This window comes from Lissotriton helveticus, chromosome 1_1 (genome assembly GCF_964261635.1).
Source record: "Lissotriton helveticus chromosome 1_1, aLisHel1.1, whole genome shotgun sequence".
In the NCBI taxonomy this organism is placed as follows: domain Eukaryota; kingdom Metazoa; phylum Chordata; class Amphibia; order Caudata; family Salamandridae; genus Lissotriton; species Lissotriton helveticus.
In genome coordinates, this window is record NC_136057.1 from 970339372 (window position 1) to 970356431 (window position 17060).

The 17060-nt window shown below is 44.4% G+C and overlaps 1 protein-coding gene across 7 annotated transcripts in view; it reads left to right on the forward strand.

Moving 5' to 3' along the window:
* Positions 1–17060, forward strand: part of ANKRD16 (ankyrin repeat domain 16) — a 415867-nt gene that overhangs the window by 206405 nt on the left and 192402 nt on the right. For all 7 annotated transcript variants that reach the window (XR_013607335.1, XR_013607341.1, XM_078677289.1 and 4 more), the window contains exons 3-4: positions 2478–2698; positions 4966–5008. Coding sequence is in view for 5 of the 7 variants with exons in the window: in XM_078677289.1 (XP_078533415.1) it covers positions 2478–2698; positions 4966–5008 (264 nt within the window). In the remaining 2 variants the exon portion in view is untranslated. The remainder of the gene's footprint in view (positions 1–2477; positions 2699–4965; positions 5009–17060) is intronic.

Consider the following 17060-nt stretch of genomic DNA (forward strand, 5'->3'; position numbering starts at 1 on the left):
TCCCTCCAACAGGGCTCCATACCTGACTCTCTTAAAGCCAGCCAAGTCGTCCCCATCTTAAAAAAACCTACGCTGGATCCTGCCTCTGCCGGCAACTACTGACCTATATCAAACATCCCACTCCTAGCCAAAGTTCTGGAGAAATTTGTGCAACAGCATCTGAGCCTACACATCACCAATGACTTCCAACCCGGGTTCAGACCTGGACACTGCACTGAAACCACCCTCCTCCATATCGTGGATGATGCTCTCCAAGCCCTCGACCAAGGCTAAACCTGTCTCCTAATTCTCATAGATCTATCCTCGGCATTCGATACGGTCAACCACAAAACACTTCTTGAGCGCCTCAAACTCATGATGGGTTTGGATGGCACCTTCCTTGAATGGTTTAGGTCCTTCCTTCATAATCACTCACAGAGAGTCCTCATCAACTGTAACCTGTCCGCTCCCTCTCCGATCATGGTTGGAGTCCCCCAAGGATCAACCCTTTCCCCTACCCTCTCCACTCTTCACCTTGAACCGCTCACAGAGGTGCTACGCACCGCCAATATCCCCTACCTCATGTACGCTGACGACACACAGATCAACATTAAAATCTCTTCCCCTGAGGACATTCTCTCCCTTAATGAGGCCTTGAAGCTGACTGTTCACTGGCTCACCGCCAACCAACTCAAACTTAACGCAAATAAAACTGAGTTTCTTCTAATCTCCCCACCCAAAACCAATCCAGACATCCAGGAATGGATCAAGGCTATCACAGCGCTAAACTGCCCTCCTACCATTATTGGCTCCGCAAGATTTCTCCTGAGTTACCTAAGAAACCTGAAACACTTCCTCAACACTTCCGACCTACAAACGGCAATCCAGGCAATAGTCATTTCCAGGCTCGAATATGGATGCTCTATTCTCGCAGGGCTACCCAAGAACTCTCCGGCCCCTTTGTAAGACTGCCTCAACGCCACCGCCAGACTCTTAACTGGCTCAAAGGAATTCAACCACTTCTCTCCCCACCTTAGAGCTCTGAACTGGCTTCTCCTTGAGGACCAAATCCAATTTAAACTGGCCTGCATTACTCACAGGGCTCTTTACTCCAATTCCCCTGCATTTCTCGCCCAGAAACTCGTGATATCCGGAGGAGCCAGAAACTCCCGATCTGCCAGCTCCAACCAGCGTGCTTCCGTAAAAAAAAACCTACAATCGGGCCTTCTCTGGGGCCACTCCAAGAATTTGGAACTCTCTCCCACCCACCATCAGAAGACTTCCCTCTTTGGCACGCTTTAAAAAGGAGACCAAAACTTTCCTAATGGCCAAATTCCTCGCATAACTATCATATTACAATCACCTCAACGATCTGTTCCACCCACAGCGCTTGGATACCCTCATGGGTCTGGTTTGCGCTCTATAAAACCTTAAAATAAATAGGACTATATCCCCTCCCCCCCTTTCTCAGAGGACTCTGGCCTTTCTGGTACATGATCGCTTCCTGTAGTGCATGATGACTTCACATTTATCGCATTGGAGAACTGAACTCTTCCTACCTTTCAACGCAAAGTGCCAGGTTTAGACCCTGAGTCTTGTTAACTGATCAACAGCTTAGCTAAATTGCTAGCTTCCGTTGTTTTTTTTATTGCGCATACCTATGGCTGCATTTCCAGGACACAGACATCCAGCAGTGTCAGATACCTTGACCTTCGGGATTGGGGCCATGCCTCTCTATGCCATTGTTCTTCAGCAATCCCCCATTTTGCCAATATCACTTACACACATAAAATACACACATGTACACACAAACAGCCATCCCACACCTGCCATCTTCTCTTTTTTTCCCTCCTGCTGCATTTCCTCTTCCTCCTTCCACTTTCCAATTATATGGTGCCCACTTGTATTACCTAGAGGTGCCATGTCACATTAGTGTGAATTGCCCTTTACCAGCATGACTTAATGAGCCATCCTAAATTAATTAATGACACGTTCCTTCATGCTTACTACGAAGAGGGCTCGTCTAAAAGGGAAATGTTAAGGTGGAGAGGAACAACGCATATAGATGTTAATCCTCCAAATTGATTTATATACAAATAGACAAAATATCTCCTGCTACTGTCCTCAATCCATGGTTGGAGGTCTGTCATGATGCCCCCCTACTGTTTCTATTTGCTCTTTGCCTTATAGCCAAGCTAAAAATCAGAATTCAATATATGACTTCATCTGCTTTATTCAAAAGTATGTGCAATCACTGTGTTTAATACTTGTGTGTTGTAGGTTGCATTCGTTTTGTCTTTGCTCTATTAAAATGAAAAACATTTGAAAAAACAACTAAGTGAATCACAGTAACAGAAACATTAATGTCATTGGTAATCCTGTCTTGGTCCTTATTGTCAGATAAGGGTGATAGTGTTTGAGTACATAAGGTTATACATTTGAGTAATGATTTGCCGTATTCTGAGAGCAGTGGCTTTTTTGTTTCTTTTTCCTCTTAGGACTCCGCTGATGATGGCTTGCACCAGAAAAAACGTTGAAGTGATTAGAGAGCTTATTGAGCATGGTGCTAAACCGCAGTTAAAGAACAAAGATGGCTGGAATTGTTTCCATATTGCCAGTCGTGAGGGAGATCCAGATATAATCGAGTACCTGCTCACGGTATGCCCAGGCATTTGGATGACACAGAGCAAAATAGGGCGTACCCCTCTGCATACAGCAGGTACAAACCTTATGAGTGCAGCACCTTAATTAAGCACATAAAGAATTAATCAATTCTTGAAATCCGTAAAGTCCTACAGGTTTTTATTTCTATCCTCTTAATACAAATTACCAAGAACTATGATATTTATTTATTGCATGAAATCCATTTCTACTTTGTTAGCAACCTGGCATTTTTTGCATGTAAATAAATGATTAGGAGCCAGGTAGCTATATCTGGGAGCACCAACATGTTTGTTGAATGTAGCTGTTCAGCCCACCCCTTAATGAGAAAATAAACTTAGGAAAACTCAATAGGTCTGGTCTTTGCAAGCCGGAAGGGTGGTTATCTTTATTGCAAGTATAAGCAGTGCAAACTTAGCACACAAAAAAACTATTGCATGTAACTTTAAAAGGACTTTAACAGTATAAGTGCTTCTTACCAGACAGGTGGAAGCCTAGTCGGGTAGTAAGCGCTATATAAATACAATTACATATATATATTTTTTTTTTTTGCAGAGTTTTATATAGCGCGAACTAGACCTGAACTGAATCAGGTATCAGAGCGCTTTACATAGCATCAGTTACGTTACATGAGGACACACTTTCATTTTTTTAGGCACGGGGAGATTAAGTGATTTGCCCAGAATCACAGGAGGTTTTTGGCGTCGTTACATAGACTCGAACCAGATCCCCAGGTCCGAGGTCGAGCGCCTTAGCCGTTAGGCCAACCCCTCTCCCATATACCCGGTATAGAAGCTCTTTTCAATGTTAACGCATATGTAATGGCGAGGAAGTGGTCTAAATGCTAGGGTGGTCGACCTCGAAGCTGGGGAACCGGGTTCGGGTCTCGCAGGAACACTCAACATCCTGTGATTCTGGGCAAATCACTTAATTTCCCTGTACCTAACAAAAAAAAAAAAGAATTTGGCCGTCTGTAAAGTAGCTGGTGCTCGTGTGAAGCGCTCTGATACCTTCGGGTCAGGTTTGCGCTTTATGAAACTCCCAACTAAATAAATAAATAAGAAAATATGATTCTTATTGGCACAAAGAAAACGTACTGCTGCTGTTCAATTACCGCAACCTAAAGGTATACTTTCAATACATAAGGATGGCTGAGGAAAATTAAAAAGGATAAAGACTGGAAAGAAAAGCAGCATTGGCCAACTAACCTGTTGCCCCACAAACCCACTACTAAAGTGCACTTCTCTTTATGCTCAATTGTGCATGTGTTAAGGCAGTATATCATCCCTCACAGAGCAAAAGTGTCTGATCAAGAAGTAGGCCAATACATTGCGCCATGCTGTATGCTGTAGTAGGGCATACAAATTGTGAATAACAACCAAACAGATTAGTTGGTAACAGGGCATTTTTTGAAGTCCCTTTTTGTTTGTATTATTTATGAACTCATTTGATTGCATGAAGCCTGTGAGACGGCAAAGCTATCACTAGGTCAGACCTAAAAAGAGTCACGGATCACAGTGGGAACGCACTGCCTGCTGCTGACCTAGGTATCATGAAAGGTACATACTCAGCCATGTACAAAAGCCTCAGCAACAGCTCCACTATGGACCATTTACCATTTGGAAGTGCTTTGGCTCTCAGTAGTTGCACAGGTGGTTCAAAATTGCAGGCGGGGGCAACAGCCTTCCAGTGTGGGACTCACAAGCAGTGGAAGTATTTTCCCTGCCCCTCAATTTGACTGAAAGAAGGCAGAGGAGGTTCCTGTCACTAGCGCAGCTCCAGTTTGGACATAATGCAATTTGTGGCCCCCTTTAGGAGTTGGGGGCAGGCATTGTAGTGGGCTTATGAATTAGTGGTGTAAATGTAGCTGATAAATGTGCTTTGTGTAAATGCCCCCGGGCCCCCCAAAGGGCCATGCAGCATTCCTTCCCCTGCTTCCATTTCACTCCATTGCCTAGCATGCAAGCTGCATGATCTTTGAGATGAACAGCATTCACTATTTGTCTTTTTAAAAGGGCTTGGGCAGCATGCCACATGTACACTAATTTTGAGGGGAGACCATCTCATCCTATGTAGTATCTTCTGGGACTTTTCACACCCCCCAAAGCATCTTCAATGCCCATTTAATGGTCTACCACCATATTTCGGGGAAGGATGAAAATACCACTGAGCACCAGATGGTTCTGTCTTGTAATCAAGTTAAAAATAGAGAAAAGAAAGAAAAAGGAATGACTTCATTACATTTAGGATGACATTTTAAATGTAGACTATTTTAAGTAAGTGCTGGCCTGAACCAATAACACCCCTGTGCTTTTTTTTTACCAGCAATGCATGGCTGTTTGGCAGCGGTGGAAGTGCTTCTAAGAAGGTAAGTTGTGTTCTCCTTTGAAGATATTTGTGTTTTTGTGAAGATTATGGCTTGTGCTTAATGCCCAAATTGAAATGCTTGAAGCTGTTTTAATTTGTATTCCCAAGTACAGAGAAGTGAATCCTGCTTTGTCTGTACCAGGCCTATATAGTGTATGACTAGCAGGTGTTCATAATCAAGCACATTTTTTGTCGCTTGTTTAGGTTGTCCAGGTTTTTACATTTTCAGCTTTTCATTAAATTGGGCCACTTCTGTTTATAGATTGGACACACAGCATTAGCATGGATAGCAAACTGCTGTCGAAAGGGAATTATATTCTGTTAGTACTCTACTTGGCACTCCAAAAATAGTCCTAAACATGCAACGGCCTGTATCCCAGGTCAAACCGCTTCCATTATCTAGCTGCTAGCCAAAAGAGGCAATAGAGCGAATTCTAAAAGTTGTAAAAGCAGCCACAGCATGTCGGGCAACTGCTTGGAACTTAAGCACCAACACGGATTGTTTTAGTCTGTTGAGAACTGGAACGTTACAAACTGTCTTAATTGTATAGATTGCAACTGTAAGTGATAATGAAAACCACTTCACTTTCTTACTTCCGTCAATGCAATTTTTGAAAACATTGAGAGTTGGTTTTTAATCATGTTTAATTGGCTGATTATCCGACTAGAGTGGGATAGCTTAGCTTTATAACATGAAAACTGTTATGTTTATCGTTGAATATTAACGTCGACACTTTCTTTTACCTCCCCTACCCCTTCATATTACTGTACTTGTGAGTACCATAGTTTCTTTTACCTGTTAAAGATGTGTTAGAACTAAAGCAAACAGTGCATGTTATATCAACATACCATTCATGGTACCTTTCCTTATTACATGTTATACCACTATCTAGACATACTTACCTTGGTATCTTCGAAGGAAAGATTGAAAATGTAATTAATAAATTATTTGAAAATAAGTTAATAACAGAATGCTATTCTTTTCCCTGCTAAAATGAAGATATTCCCAGGGCTTGTACAGTGTTTGGTTTCCAACATAATTCCTTACGTTTCCATTAGTTGGCCACAACATTCCCAGTTATGCTCTGCAGTCGTGGCTACAAACTGTTAGAGGAACCTGGAATATTTTTCTGTTGAGCGCTTGCTTTTTCTCTCTTCCTCTTCAGAATTGTTTTCTGTTTACCATATTTTGTTCTGTCACTTCCGTTTACCGCGATCTCTTCATTAAGATGTCTAGACTGCCATCATCTTATCTGCCACTGAGTTCTGTAGTTGTTTTGTAATAAACTATATTGCATTTTGATTCATAAGTGAAGCAAAAACAAAACATGCGCCTCAGTATTAACACACCAATATCCCACCCCTGTCAACCTCCATGTTCATCTAGTTACATATAGATATAATAGTGTCCTTTTCTCACTACATGAACAATGTTACACCTACCATCTCCCATATCGCTAATCTTTTCCCCAGCACAGTACATTCTTCCATATAATTCCTTCTATATATGCTCAGATTCAGATTCAAGGTGGTCTATTGTTTCGTCAATCAATCATGACACTTCTAAAGCGCACTACATACCCGTGAGGGTCTCAGGGCGCTGGGGGCGGGGTTGGTTGGGGGGAAGGGGGTGCTGCTAGTCATCGAAGAGCCAGGTCTTGAGGAGTCTTCTGAAGGCCAGTAGGTCTTGGATCTGCCGTAGGTTGGTGGGGAGGGTGTTCCAGGTCTTGGCGGCGAGGTGGGAGAAGGATCTGCTGCCAGCGCTCGTTCTTCGGATGCAGGGTACTGTGGCGAGGGCGAGGCTGGCGGAGCGGAGCTGTCGGGTGGGGGTGTAGAAGTTGAGTCGTCTGTTGAGGTATGCTGGGCCGTTCTTGTGGAGAGATTTGTGTGCGTGGATGAGGAGTTTGAATGGTATCCTCTTTTTGACGGGAGCCAGTGCAGGTCTCTCAGGTGGGTTGTGACGTGGCTGCGGCGGAGGGTGTTGAGGATCAGACGTGCTGAGGCGTTCTGGATGCTTTGCAATCGTCTCATGAGCTTGGCCGATGTTCCCGCTTAGAGAGTGTGTCCATAGTCCACCCTGCCTGTGACGAGGGCCTGGGTGACTGTTCTTCTCGTCTCGGTGGGGATCCACTTGAAGATCCTGCAGAGCATTCGGAGGGTGTTGAAGCAGGATGAGGAGATGGCGTTGACCTGCTTAGTCATGGAGAGGGTGGAGTCGAGGATGACCCCTAGGTTGCGTGCGTGGTCGGTGGGAGTCGGGGCTGTTCCTAGTGTTGTCGGCCACCAGGAGTCGTCCCAGGCTGAAGGGGTGGAGCCGAGGATGAGGACCTCCGTCTTGTCCGAGTTCAGCTTCAGTCGGCTGTTCCTCATCCATTCGACGACGGCCTTCATTCCTTTGTGGAGGTTGGTTTTGGCTGTGTGAGGTTCTTTGGTGAGGGAGATGATCAGCTGGGTGTCGTCGGCGTAGGAGAAGGAGATGATCAGCTGGGTGTCTTCAGCGTAGGAGATGATTTGGTGGATAAATCAGTTTCTCTCAGCCAATCTGCTAGATCCTCCATCAATTTCTCATCAGACATAATTGTTTTTAAGTGTTGTTCATCAGCTTTAGCCTACTAAAAAAAATTCTTCCTTCTGGTTTTATTTTATTTAGGGTTTTAGAGGATATCCAATGAATAGCTATTCAGCGCTTGGCCAACACCATACCCAATGCTGCCATTCAAATTCTTATTGTCCATGTGTTAGGAAATATAGGCAGTAAATTAAAATTCAACCTTAAAATCATTAAAACATCTTCAGTTTCTCCCTAAAGAGACTTTTTATGGCTTTCATATAGTTTCCAATTGCAATGGCAATCTCAAGGTTAGGCATCTCTGTAAGTAGGGCTACTGCCTGTTCTCATGACTTAGTTTCATATTTAAAAAAAATTGGACGTAAAAATAATTTCCGCAGAGCTAAAACTGAAACACAATATACTAATATGTGCAAAATATCGCTTTTTGTTCCCAACATACATTTAACAATTTCAATCAGGCTGAACCATTTCTGCTTTTATTTTCTCATTTGCCAGCCAAGGATTAATGACAATACTTAATCTTAAAATTTCACATCTAAGCCAATAGTTGGATGATGTGTCCAGGTAAGGATACCAGGCTTCATTCAACCATGGAATTCTCATACATTGTACTGATTTTTTTGTTCTCAGATACTCCATATCTACATTTCTGGACAATTCCTGCCCTTGGGATTTGTGTGCGCTCTTAGAAAATTCTGCATGCAGTGTTTGTTGACACATTCTCACCTTTAGGTTCTCACCTACAGTAAGCAGTTTCTTTCTAGTTTCCTTAGCCCATTTTAGTCTACTAGACTGAATCTCCTTTCTGCGCCATTGTGAGATCGTCTGCACTATGCCAAGGTCCTAGCGTTTCCAGAACTTTACTAAAGACATTTGAATCTGTATGCTTCATGCTATTGTTCCTAGCTCAATTCTGATGGCCTGGATCATTGCTGAGCTCGGTAGTGACAATAAGGTTTTTTTTTAAAATTCTTTTTATTAAACAAAGGAAAGCCATTACAGAAAAGAAACCAACTCTCAGGTGAGTGCATTCAGTTCCAACGCATGGATCAAAGTGGCACAATACTGGATCAAATAGCAACAATTAGTACTAGGATCTGGGGGATTCCTGTGTTTCCAAGTCTAATCTTGTCGTGGGTGGCTCACAAATTCCTCCTCGGTGGCTATTCCACGCTCCCCAAACCTTCCCCCACTTTTGCGGGCAACCCCTGGCCACATACACTGATCTCTCTCGGAACATGCACCAATCAAGGTCTTTCGCCCATTTATTAATTCGGAGCGGCTGACACCGCCTCCGTCCAATCCTCATCATCAAGTTCTAACCCATCCACACTCCACTGAGCCCTGATCCGCACCAATGGATTCTCCGAGTTGTTGACCAATTTCCTATATATCAACGAGATGGCTTTCTCGGGAATATGACCATCTATCACACGGTCCTCAAGAGGGGATGCCTCCGGAAGTTCCATGCCCCTAGGAACATGGGTGGTGAGGGCATTTCTAACCTGCAGATAGCGAAAGTATTCGTTGTGGTGTAAACTATACAGCTTAACAAGGGATTCAAACGTGTGCACTGAGTCTTTCCCCCACACATCCATAATCTGGGTAATCCCAATAAGGTCCCATCTATCGAATCCCTTAGTCTTCCACAGACTGCCCAACTTCTCAGAGTTTAATAAGGGGGTGGCCAGTGTCAACCTGCCCTCCCACCCAAGACACCTAACCCCGGTCCATAGCATATCCCGGATCCCTGGGGAGTCCATAAACAATATGGTTCACCGCAGCCAACTGTGAGGCCCAATAGTACTTCCGCAAATCTGGAAGTCCAATCCCGCCAGCATACCACGGAAGAGTCAGATTATTGAAGTCGATTCGGGCCCCACCGTCCCAGAGGAGCTGTCTCTGAAGGGCCTCTATCTCCCTGAAATATGCGGTCGGCACTGGGTCCTTCGAGTTTTGCAAGACATACAAGAACCGGGTCAAAGCCATCATCTTGAAGAGGGCGGCCCTTCCGAGCGGGGAGAGTGGAAGAGCCTTCCAGCGCTCCACATCCTTCCTGCACCTGCTCAGTGGAGAAGCCAGATTATTATCATACCCCAACTTCGGATCAAGCGTGATAAATATACCAAGATATTTGAACCCTGTCATCTCAATGTGAATAGGACACGACTCGGGCATCACCGACGGGTCTCCCACCAATACAAAAAGCACAGATTTTGCCCAGTTAATGGCTAACCCAGAGTATCTGCCAAAAACATCAAGCACATCAAGAAAGTTGCGGAAGGATTCCTTGGGGTGAGTGAGGTAAAGCAGAACATCATCTGCATACAAGGAGATCTTGTCTTCCCAGTCAGGCGTCCATCGCAAACCCCGTATTGATCTATCCCATCTAACCCAGGCTGCCAACGGCTCCATAGCGAGTGCGATAAGAAGTGGAGACAGTGGGCACCCCTATCAGGTGCCTCTCCCCAAAGGAAAGTCACTGGACTTACAGTTGTTGAAGACCACTCTAGTTAGGGGGTTTGCGTACAGCAGGCACATCCAACCGATAAATTCGCTTTCAAAGCCCAGCTTCGCCAACACTGCAAACAGATATCGCCACTCCACTCTATCAAAGGCCATTGTGGCATCAAGGGATACCAGCATCGTCAGCTCATGGAATTTTGGGGAGGACTCCGGACAATAAGGTTTTTAAACACGTTCCTTCTTCTAAGTCCTAGCCGCTTTTATCACTTAGGTAGAGGACTTCAGCTCCATACAGTATTTGTGGGGGTATCATTGCACCATATGCTTTTAACAACAGTCTGTGGGACATATCTCTGTATTCTTGATTCGATTTTTTCAGCCCACAAATCGATGTTAAGGCTTTCGCTTTCTGAGCTTCTAAGTGCGTATGCCACTTTAATGCACTATCGAACCAGACCCCAAGATATCTATACTCACTTACAATCTCCAATTTCATGGGGCCTAAAAACCAACTGAATCACGTGTCTCTTACAACTAAAAAATTTGCCTCATAATAATCTCTAAAAGCGTTTAATTCCCTTTGGAGGCCAGACTCCGTCTGATAAAAAAATCACCAAATCGTCTGCATACAATAAGCATGATACTTTATGACCAATCATATTGGGACTGGCGCTTCTGTCAACCTCTAGAGTTGCAGGTAAGTCTGCTAGGCATATGGCAAAAAGCAAGGGGGCCAAGACGCAGCCCTGTCTGAGACCGTTCTCAATTGTTATTTTCGGAGTCAAGGACCCCCCGGATTCCTAATGACCTGTGCCCAGTTTCCTCTATGTAACTCTTTTACTATAGCCAGTAAGCCTTCCGGTATATTGTAATTTTCCAAGGACTCCCAAAGGCATTTACGGTCCACGGAATCAAACTCAGCCCGAAAGTCAACGAACCAACAGTATAACTTCCCTTTTTGCTCTATTGTCTTTCGCGCCACAGCCCATAGGGCGAAGGAGTGGTCGACAGTGGAATGGCCTTCCTTAAAGCCGGCACAATTGAACACTGCTCCACCAAATCCTTAAGCCTACCCAATATTATTTTTGAGAATACTATTTCCCCAATGTCCAACAAATTAATTAATCTATAATTTTTCGCAGATTTCATATCACCCTTCTGGTGCACCGGTTTCATTACTGCTCCCTTCCAGTTTGGGGGGATTTTTCCTGTGTCCAAGATGACTAGAAACATATGGGACAACAATTCTGCCCACCAATTCAGCTGCGACTTTATTATGGAAGCTGGGAGATTATCGGGTCCTGCTGCCCTGGTTAGCTTAAATTTGAATATCGTGTTTTTCACATTCTGTACTGAGAAATCTGGTTTTAGGTCTTCTACTAACCCACTCCAATTTTGCGTCACTCCTTTTTCTAATGCCCTACTTGGGCCTCACAATTCCTGCAAATATTCCTCCCATGCAGCCTCTTCTACCACATAATATTTAGCTCCCACCTGGTGTTCTGCAGCTGCCTGGATCAGCTTCCAAAACTGGCATATATTCTTTGTTTCAATAGTTTCCAACAGTTTTCCCCAGCATTTTTCTTTATAAACTGTTTTCAAGCTACAAATGAGCATTTTGTATTCTCTTCTCAATGTTTTAAGGTAAATAACTCTGTACAGATCATAATTGACACTAAGCCTACGTGCTTCTCTCCTTATCTCTCTCTTCATCTTTAAGCAATCTGCAGAGAACCATTGTACTTGCCTTACTGGGATTTTATGTTATTTCGTTGCGTATTTTTTCTCTTTTTTTAGTTCAACACTAAGGCAGTCGGATACGGCGTGCCAGCAACGGCAGCGGCAATCTTTCTGTTCAGTTTGTAGCTCCCTTGACTTGGATGCCAAACACAAGCCGTAGAGCACGTAAGAAGCTAAACCACTTTGGTCTGACAAAAACATATGGCTGCCGGGAGCACTTCTGTGCTCTCACTGAGCTGCAGTTTTAAGTCACTGCAGTAACACATTGCAAGGATAGTGAAATGTTCATGTTGGATAACCTATAGTTCGTGGCATGAGTAGCTGTAGATACACATGCTCTGCAAACTCCTGCTGTCTAGTGTTGGGCTCAGACGTGTACAACTTGGTTTTATGTCAACTAAATGTTTCGGATCACAAGGTGTAGCGACTCCTCTTCTGACTAGTACAGCTCATGGGCATTGGCTCCATTGTTTTGTTCTGCTGTTGGGTTCGGATGCTTATCCACAGAGCTCTGGGTCGATGCCTCGTGGTGTTAATCGTCGGACATTCTCTTTAGGTCTCCTATTCACGTTGGTGAAAACAATCATCAGTTTTGTAGCTTCCTTACCACCGCGACCTTTGTTGGTCTCAGTGACCGGGTTCCTCTCAATGGCCCTCTCAGGGCCAGTTCCACTCCTAGGTGCACCAGCTCCGCAATGGAAAGGTCAGGCAGCCAAAAGACTACTTCAGTACTGAAATGTCCGCCGCCCAAAGCCTGCCTTCAGAACCGGAACAGTACATCCTGTAGTGGTTCCAAGAAGAGTTCAGCACACGCCAGAAGTGGATCTTCATTCACCTGCAGAGGGACAGGGTTTTCACCAAACCTCCTCCAAAAGTACTTTTGTGGAGGGGATTGCCTGGAAGACTACACCTCCACCCAAAGTCAAGAAGCACAAGGACAGGTGCACTAGTCTTCTACCACTTTGGCCCCGCCCTCCTCCTCCTCCACCTTCCTCTTCCCATCCTCCAATTCCCACTTTTCCACCACAACAGGGACCCTGTTTGCCTCATTCACCAGAGGCTTCCCCACATTCTTTATATGGAGGTGAGCCCCTCATACCCGCTAGATCCCTACAAGCCTACAGTCGACTCCAAGCCTAGGGATGACCAGTGGGAAGATTATGACATTTACTGACCTGGGGACACGACCCAGTCTACTGCCTCACAAAATGATCCCCTCCAGATTATACCACCTCTTATTATGAGGTTATTCACAGGGCTGCCACTTTCTGTAGGGTTGAGTTGTATAAGGGCCAGGAAGGTGAGGACTTCCTTGTCAAATTGCTGTCCCCAACCCAGCGTTCGATACAGTACTTCCGTGAAAGGCATGCTTAAAATCCCTCCTTAGACCTTCAAAGAGTCAGTGAAGGCTGCTGTAATTGTCCCAAGGGTTGATAAGAAATGCGAACCCTCACTCTCGGACCCACCCTTCATCTGCTCACAAAGCCCACCGGACTCTTTAGTGGTCCATTCAGCACGCAAATGTGCAAATGCTCATGGCACCTGTACCTTAAGGATACGGAGATAAGGAGAGTAGAAAGATTGACCCGCTCGGCAAGTGAGTCTCCCCCAATCAGCCACTCACAGTAGAATCGACAAATCAATCGGCCTGCTCTTCAGCTATGACCAAGCCCACTGGGAAGAAATGGAGGAGCTTCTCTAGCGGCTCGCAAATCAGTATAAAAAATGGTGCCAGGAGCTTTTTTTTGAAGGTAAGTTAATCTCCAACACATCTATTCGGTGTGCCCTAGGCACATAGATGATGAGTGCCTCTGACTTAAAGTCGGAGGTTCAACAGCATCTTCTCAACCTTCTCTTTGATGGGGAGCACTTCTTCGGACTGCAGGTTGATCAGATGCTAGATAAAATTAAAAAGGACACCACCAAAGTAAAGGGGGCTCTCCAAACACCTTCTCCCTTGTGTTCCTTTCACAGGTCCCAGTTCAGAGTGGGTGCAAGCCTGCTCACCTGGAGACTTCTAACTCCTACCAAAGGCAGCAGCAACAACAAACAACTTCAAGGACGTTTCCAGGGGAGGTTATAGGAGTAATAACTCCATAGGCAGTGTAGCTAAGATAGTTTGCCCCTGTCAAACTGACTCTCCCCTCCACCCCCCGATCTCAGTACACCCGTCAGGGGAAGACTACAGAATTTTTTTCATAGTGGGTGGAAATCGCCTCCAATCAGTTCTCTCCATCATCAGACAGGGATACTGCTTAGAACTCACTGCAACCCCACCAAACATCACTCCCCGCAGACACACACTCCTCAGAAACACCAGCTCTTCCTTCAGGAGGAAGTGGAGGCACTCATTCACTATAGAACCAGTCCCACCACACCGTTAAGGCAGAGGGGTGCCCTCCCTGTACTTCCTTATCTCCAAAAAGGACAGGACTCCCAGGCCTATACTCAATATTAGGGACCTCAACAAATACAGCATAAAGGGCACCCCCAAATCCAAATTAAAGGTAAGAGAAAGGGGGAGGTAAGCTAAATACAACAAAAAATTCCCTCCCACCTATATTCCTTCTATATAGAGTTAATTTATATTTACAAACTGACCTCATTCACTAACTTCAATTTCTTTTCTTTGAGTTTTCACCCCATAGCTTGCCATACCCTGATTCCAATCCATAATCTCAGTTTTTCTTTATAGCCAGAAATTAGGCCAAACCTCTCTGCCTTCCTCATCCGGTTGGGAATTGCGTCTTGCGGGTTTCTCGTATACAGCAACAAATCATCTGCATATAGTGCTAATTTAACTTCCAGATCCTGAGATTTAAAAGGGAGAATAGCAGTGTCTGCCCTTATCAGATCAGCTAGTGGCTCGATATAAATATTAAAAAGAAGTGGGGACAGGGGACATCCCTGCCTTGCCCCTCTAAAAATTTCGAACCAATCTGACAGCCCCCTATGTATCAACACCCTAGCTTTAGGACCACTATATAGACTTTGCCCTGCCCTTACCATATTCTGTGGAAAACCAAAACTTAGGAAAGACTACCACAGGTAGGGCCAATGTACCCGGTCAAAAACATTGGCTGCATCCACAGCCACTATAGTCAAAGGTAATTTCCTAGCCTCCGCAATATCCATGACGCCCAACAAATTAAAAGTTAATTAATTCAACTGCCTCCCTGGTATAAAGCCTCTTTGGCTAGGATGGATAACCTCATGTATTACCTTAGCTACCCGAGATGCTATAATTCCGGAAAAGATCTTATCTGCATTCAATAAGGATATCTGTCTATATGAGCCCACTTTCTGTGGATCATTATTTGGTTTAAAAATCAAAGTGACTGTAGCCTCTGACCAAGAATTCAGGACCTTCTTCCCACTTATATATATATCTCATTGAATAAGAGTTGTAAAATAGGAGTTACTGTGTCAATGATACAAAGAAAGACCTCGACTGGTAGACCTTCCGGTCCAGCCGCCTTTCCCTCAACCATTTTCTTACACTGAGCTCTTATCTCCTCCTCCTTAATCTCTCTTTCTAAATCTTTCCATTGCTCTATGGTTGACCGTGGAAGTGTCGTAAACCTCAGCCACTCCTTTATATCTTCTTGGCCAGGTTGAATATCATCTCTGTATAGGTCTCTCATAAAGCTACAGGCCTCTCCACATATATCTGGGTTAACATTCAATACCTTGTCATATAGATACGCTTTGCCTATATGCTGTGTTAAGTTAGCATGAGCTTATTAGAAGTTTAAACGCCATTTTACCTTTCTGCTGCTTCTGCACACGACACATAACTGTTGTTTTAGCTTTGAGCCTAGTAGAGCGTTTTGATTCACACGAGAATAATATGTTATTACTCTGATATCAGCTTTGCTTAGTAAGCTGTGTCTATACAGTGAGTGCTGAAGCCTTTAAGGATAACTCGACACAGTGGTTGTTGTGAGGTCTGATCTTCGCACCTTCCTAGACATAACATACATGCAGCGGCAGCCAAATTCTGGCTTTAGACACGTTTTATATTGCCTCACACAGAGCACACTAACAAACTTGATGGTGCTTCCATGCAGAGAGCTGGTGGAAGATGATGTGATCCCTAACCACTAGGATCTGAGGTATGGGCCCGCCCGGCTAAAACCCAAAGAGACCTTCTTAGATATAATATAATATACTAGATAGGGATGGTGAGAATTAGGTGTTCTTAAACCCTATTCACTTCAGCATTTTAGCATGTTGTCACCTTTTGCATTCTATGGACTAGTAACTATTCTGATTACTTTGCTTCTTATAATATGTTTGCTTGTATTATCTAAGATACTGCGTTTGAGAACACTGCATTAGTAAATAAATATTTCAAATATGCACGCGTCCTCATTTACTCCTTGTTCTGGATTGAAATGATTGTATAACGAAAGAGTGTTCATGTGTTCCACGTTACCTGAGGTATTCTAAGTCCATGTTCTGGTTTGTCTAAGCATTGGGAGTTTGTAATGACCAATGAAACACTGTAGCTAGTCTGGTAGGGGATTTTGGGTACTAAGGTGAGTTTTGGGACACCCTAATTCACTGAGGTTCCAAGTCTCTATGCACAGTTCTGTAGGAGAACGGAATCCCTGCGACATGGCGCCCAACGTTTTGGTGGTCTTATTACATGACACTTGAGTAGTACATCATTCAATCCTTAACCCCTTCACTATTGTTTCCGGATAACGGTGGTGTTGGACAAACCTACCTATTTTTTTTATAGGTCTTTTCAAGCTTGAATCTTTCTAAAAACGGTTTCCTTGAATTACTAACCAGTTGTGCTACAAAGTTACCTTTGTTCCTCTATACTTTCTGTGTCGGTATGGCCGCGGTGGACATTCCGCAGCATAGTCACATTGCGGTGCGCAACCATTTGCTGCAGTATAATGTTCCCGTGGATGGCTTGGCCGTGATAATGGTGGTGAGTGCAGAGGTGGCTTACCCTTACAAAATATTTTACTCGTGGGTGACTTTCCCAGCTGTGGACGGAACTTCAGGTGTGTTCCACACGTACACTCCCACTGCTGTGCCGAATGAATATACACAGTATAGGGCACAGGAAGTACCTATAGATACTTGGCAGCATCGCGTGTGGTTTGGTGGTGCCCTCCCCCACTCTTTGACAGCTCCGAGGTTAGGTCCTTTTGTCCATTCCGGGCGCAAATTGGCCTGTTTTGGCTGGATTTACACCTCATCCTCAACACGGGCATGTACCGTAGTTGAGTTAAGACGGCTACATGTAGTCGCAATT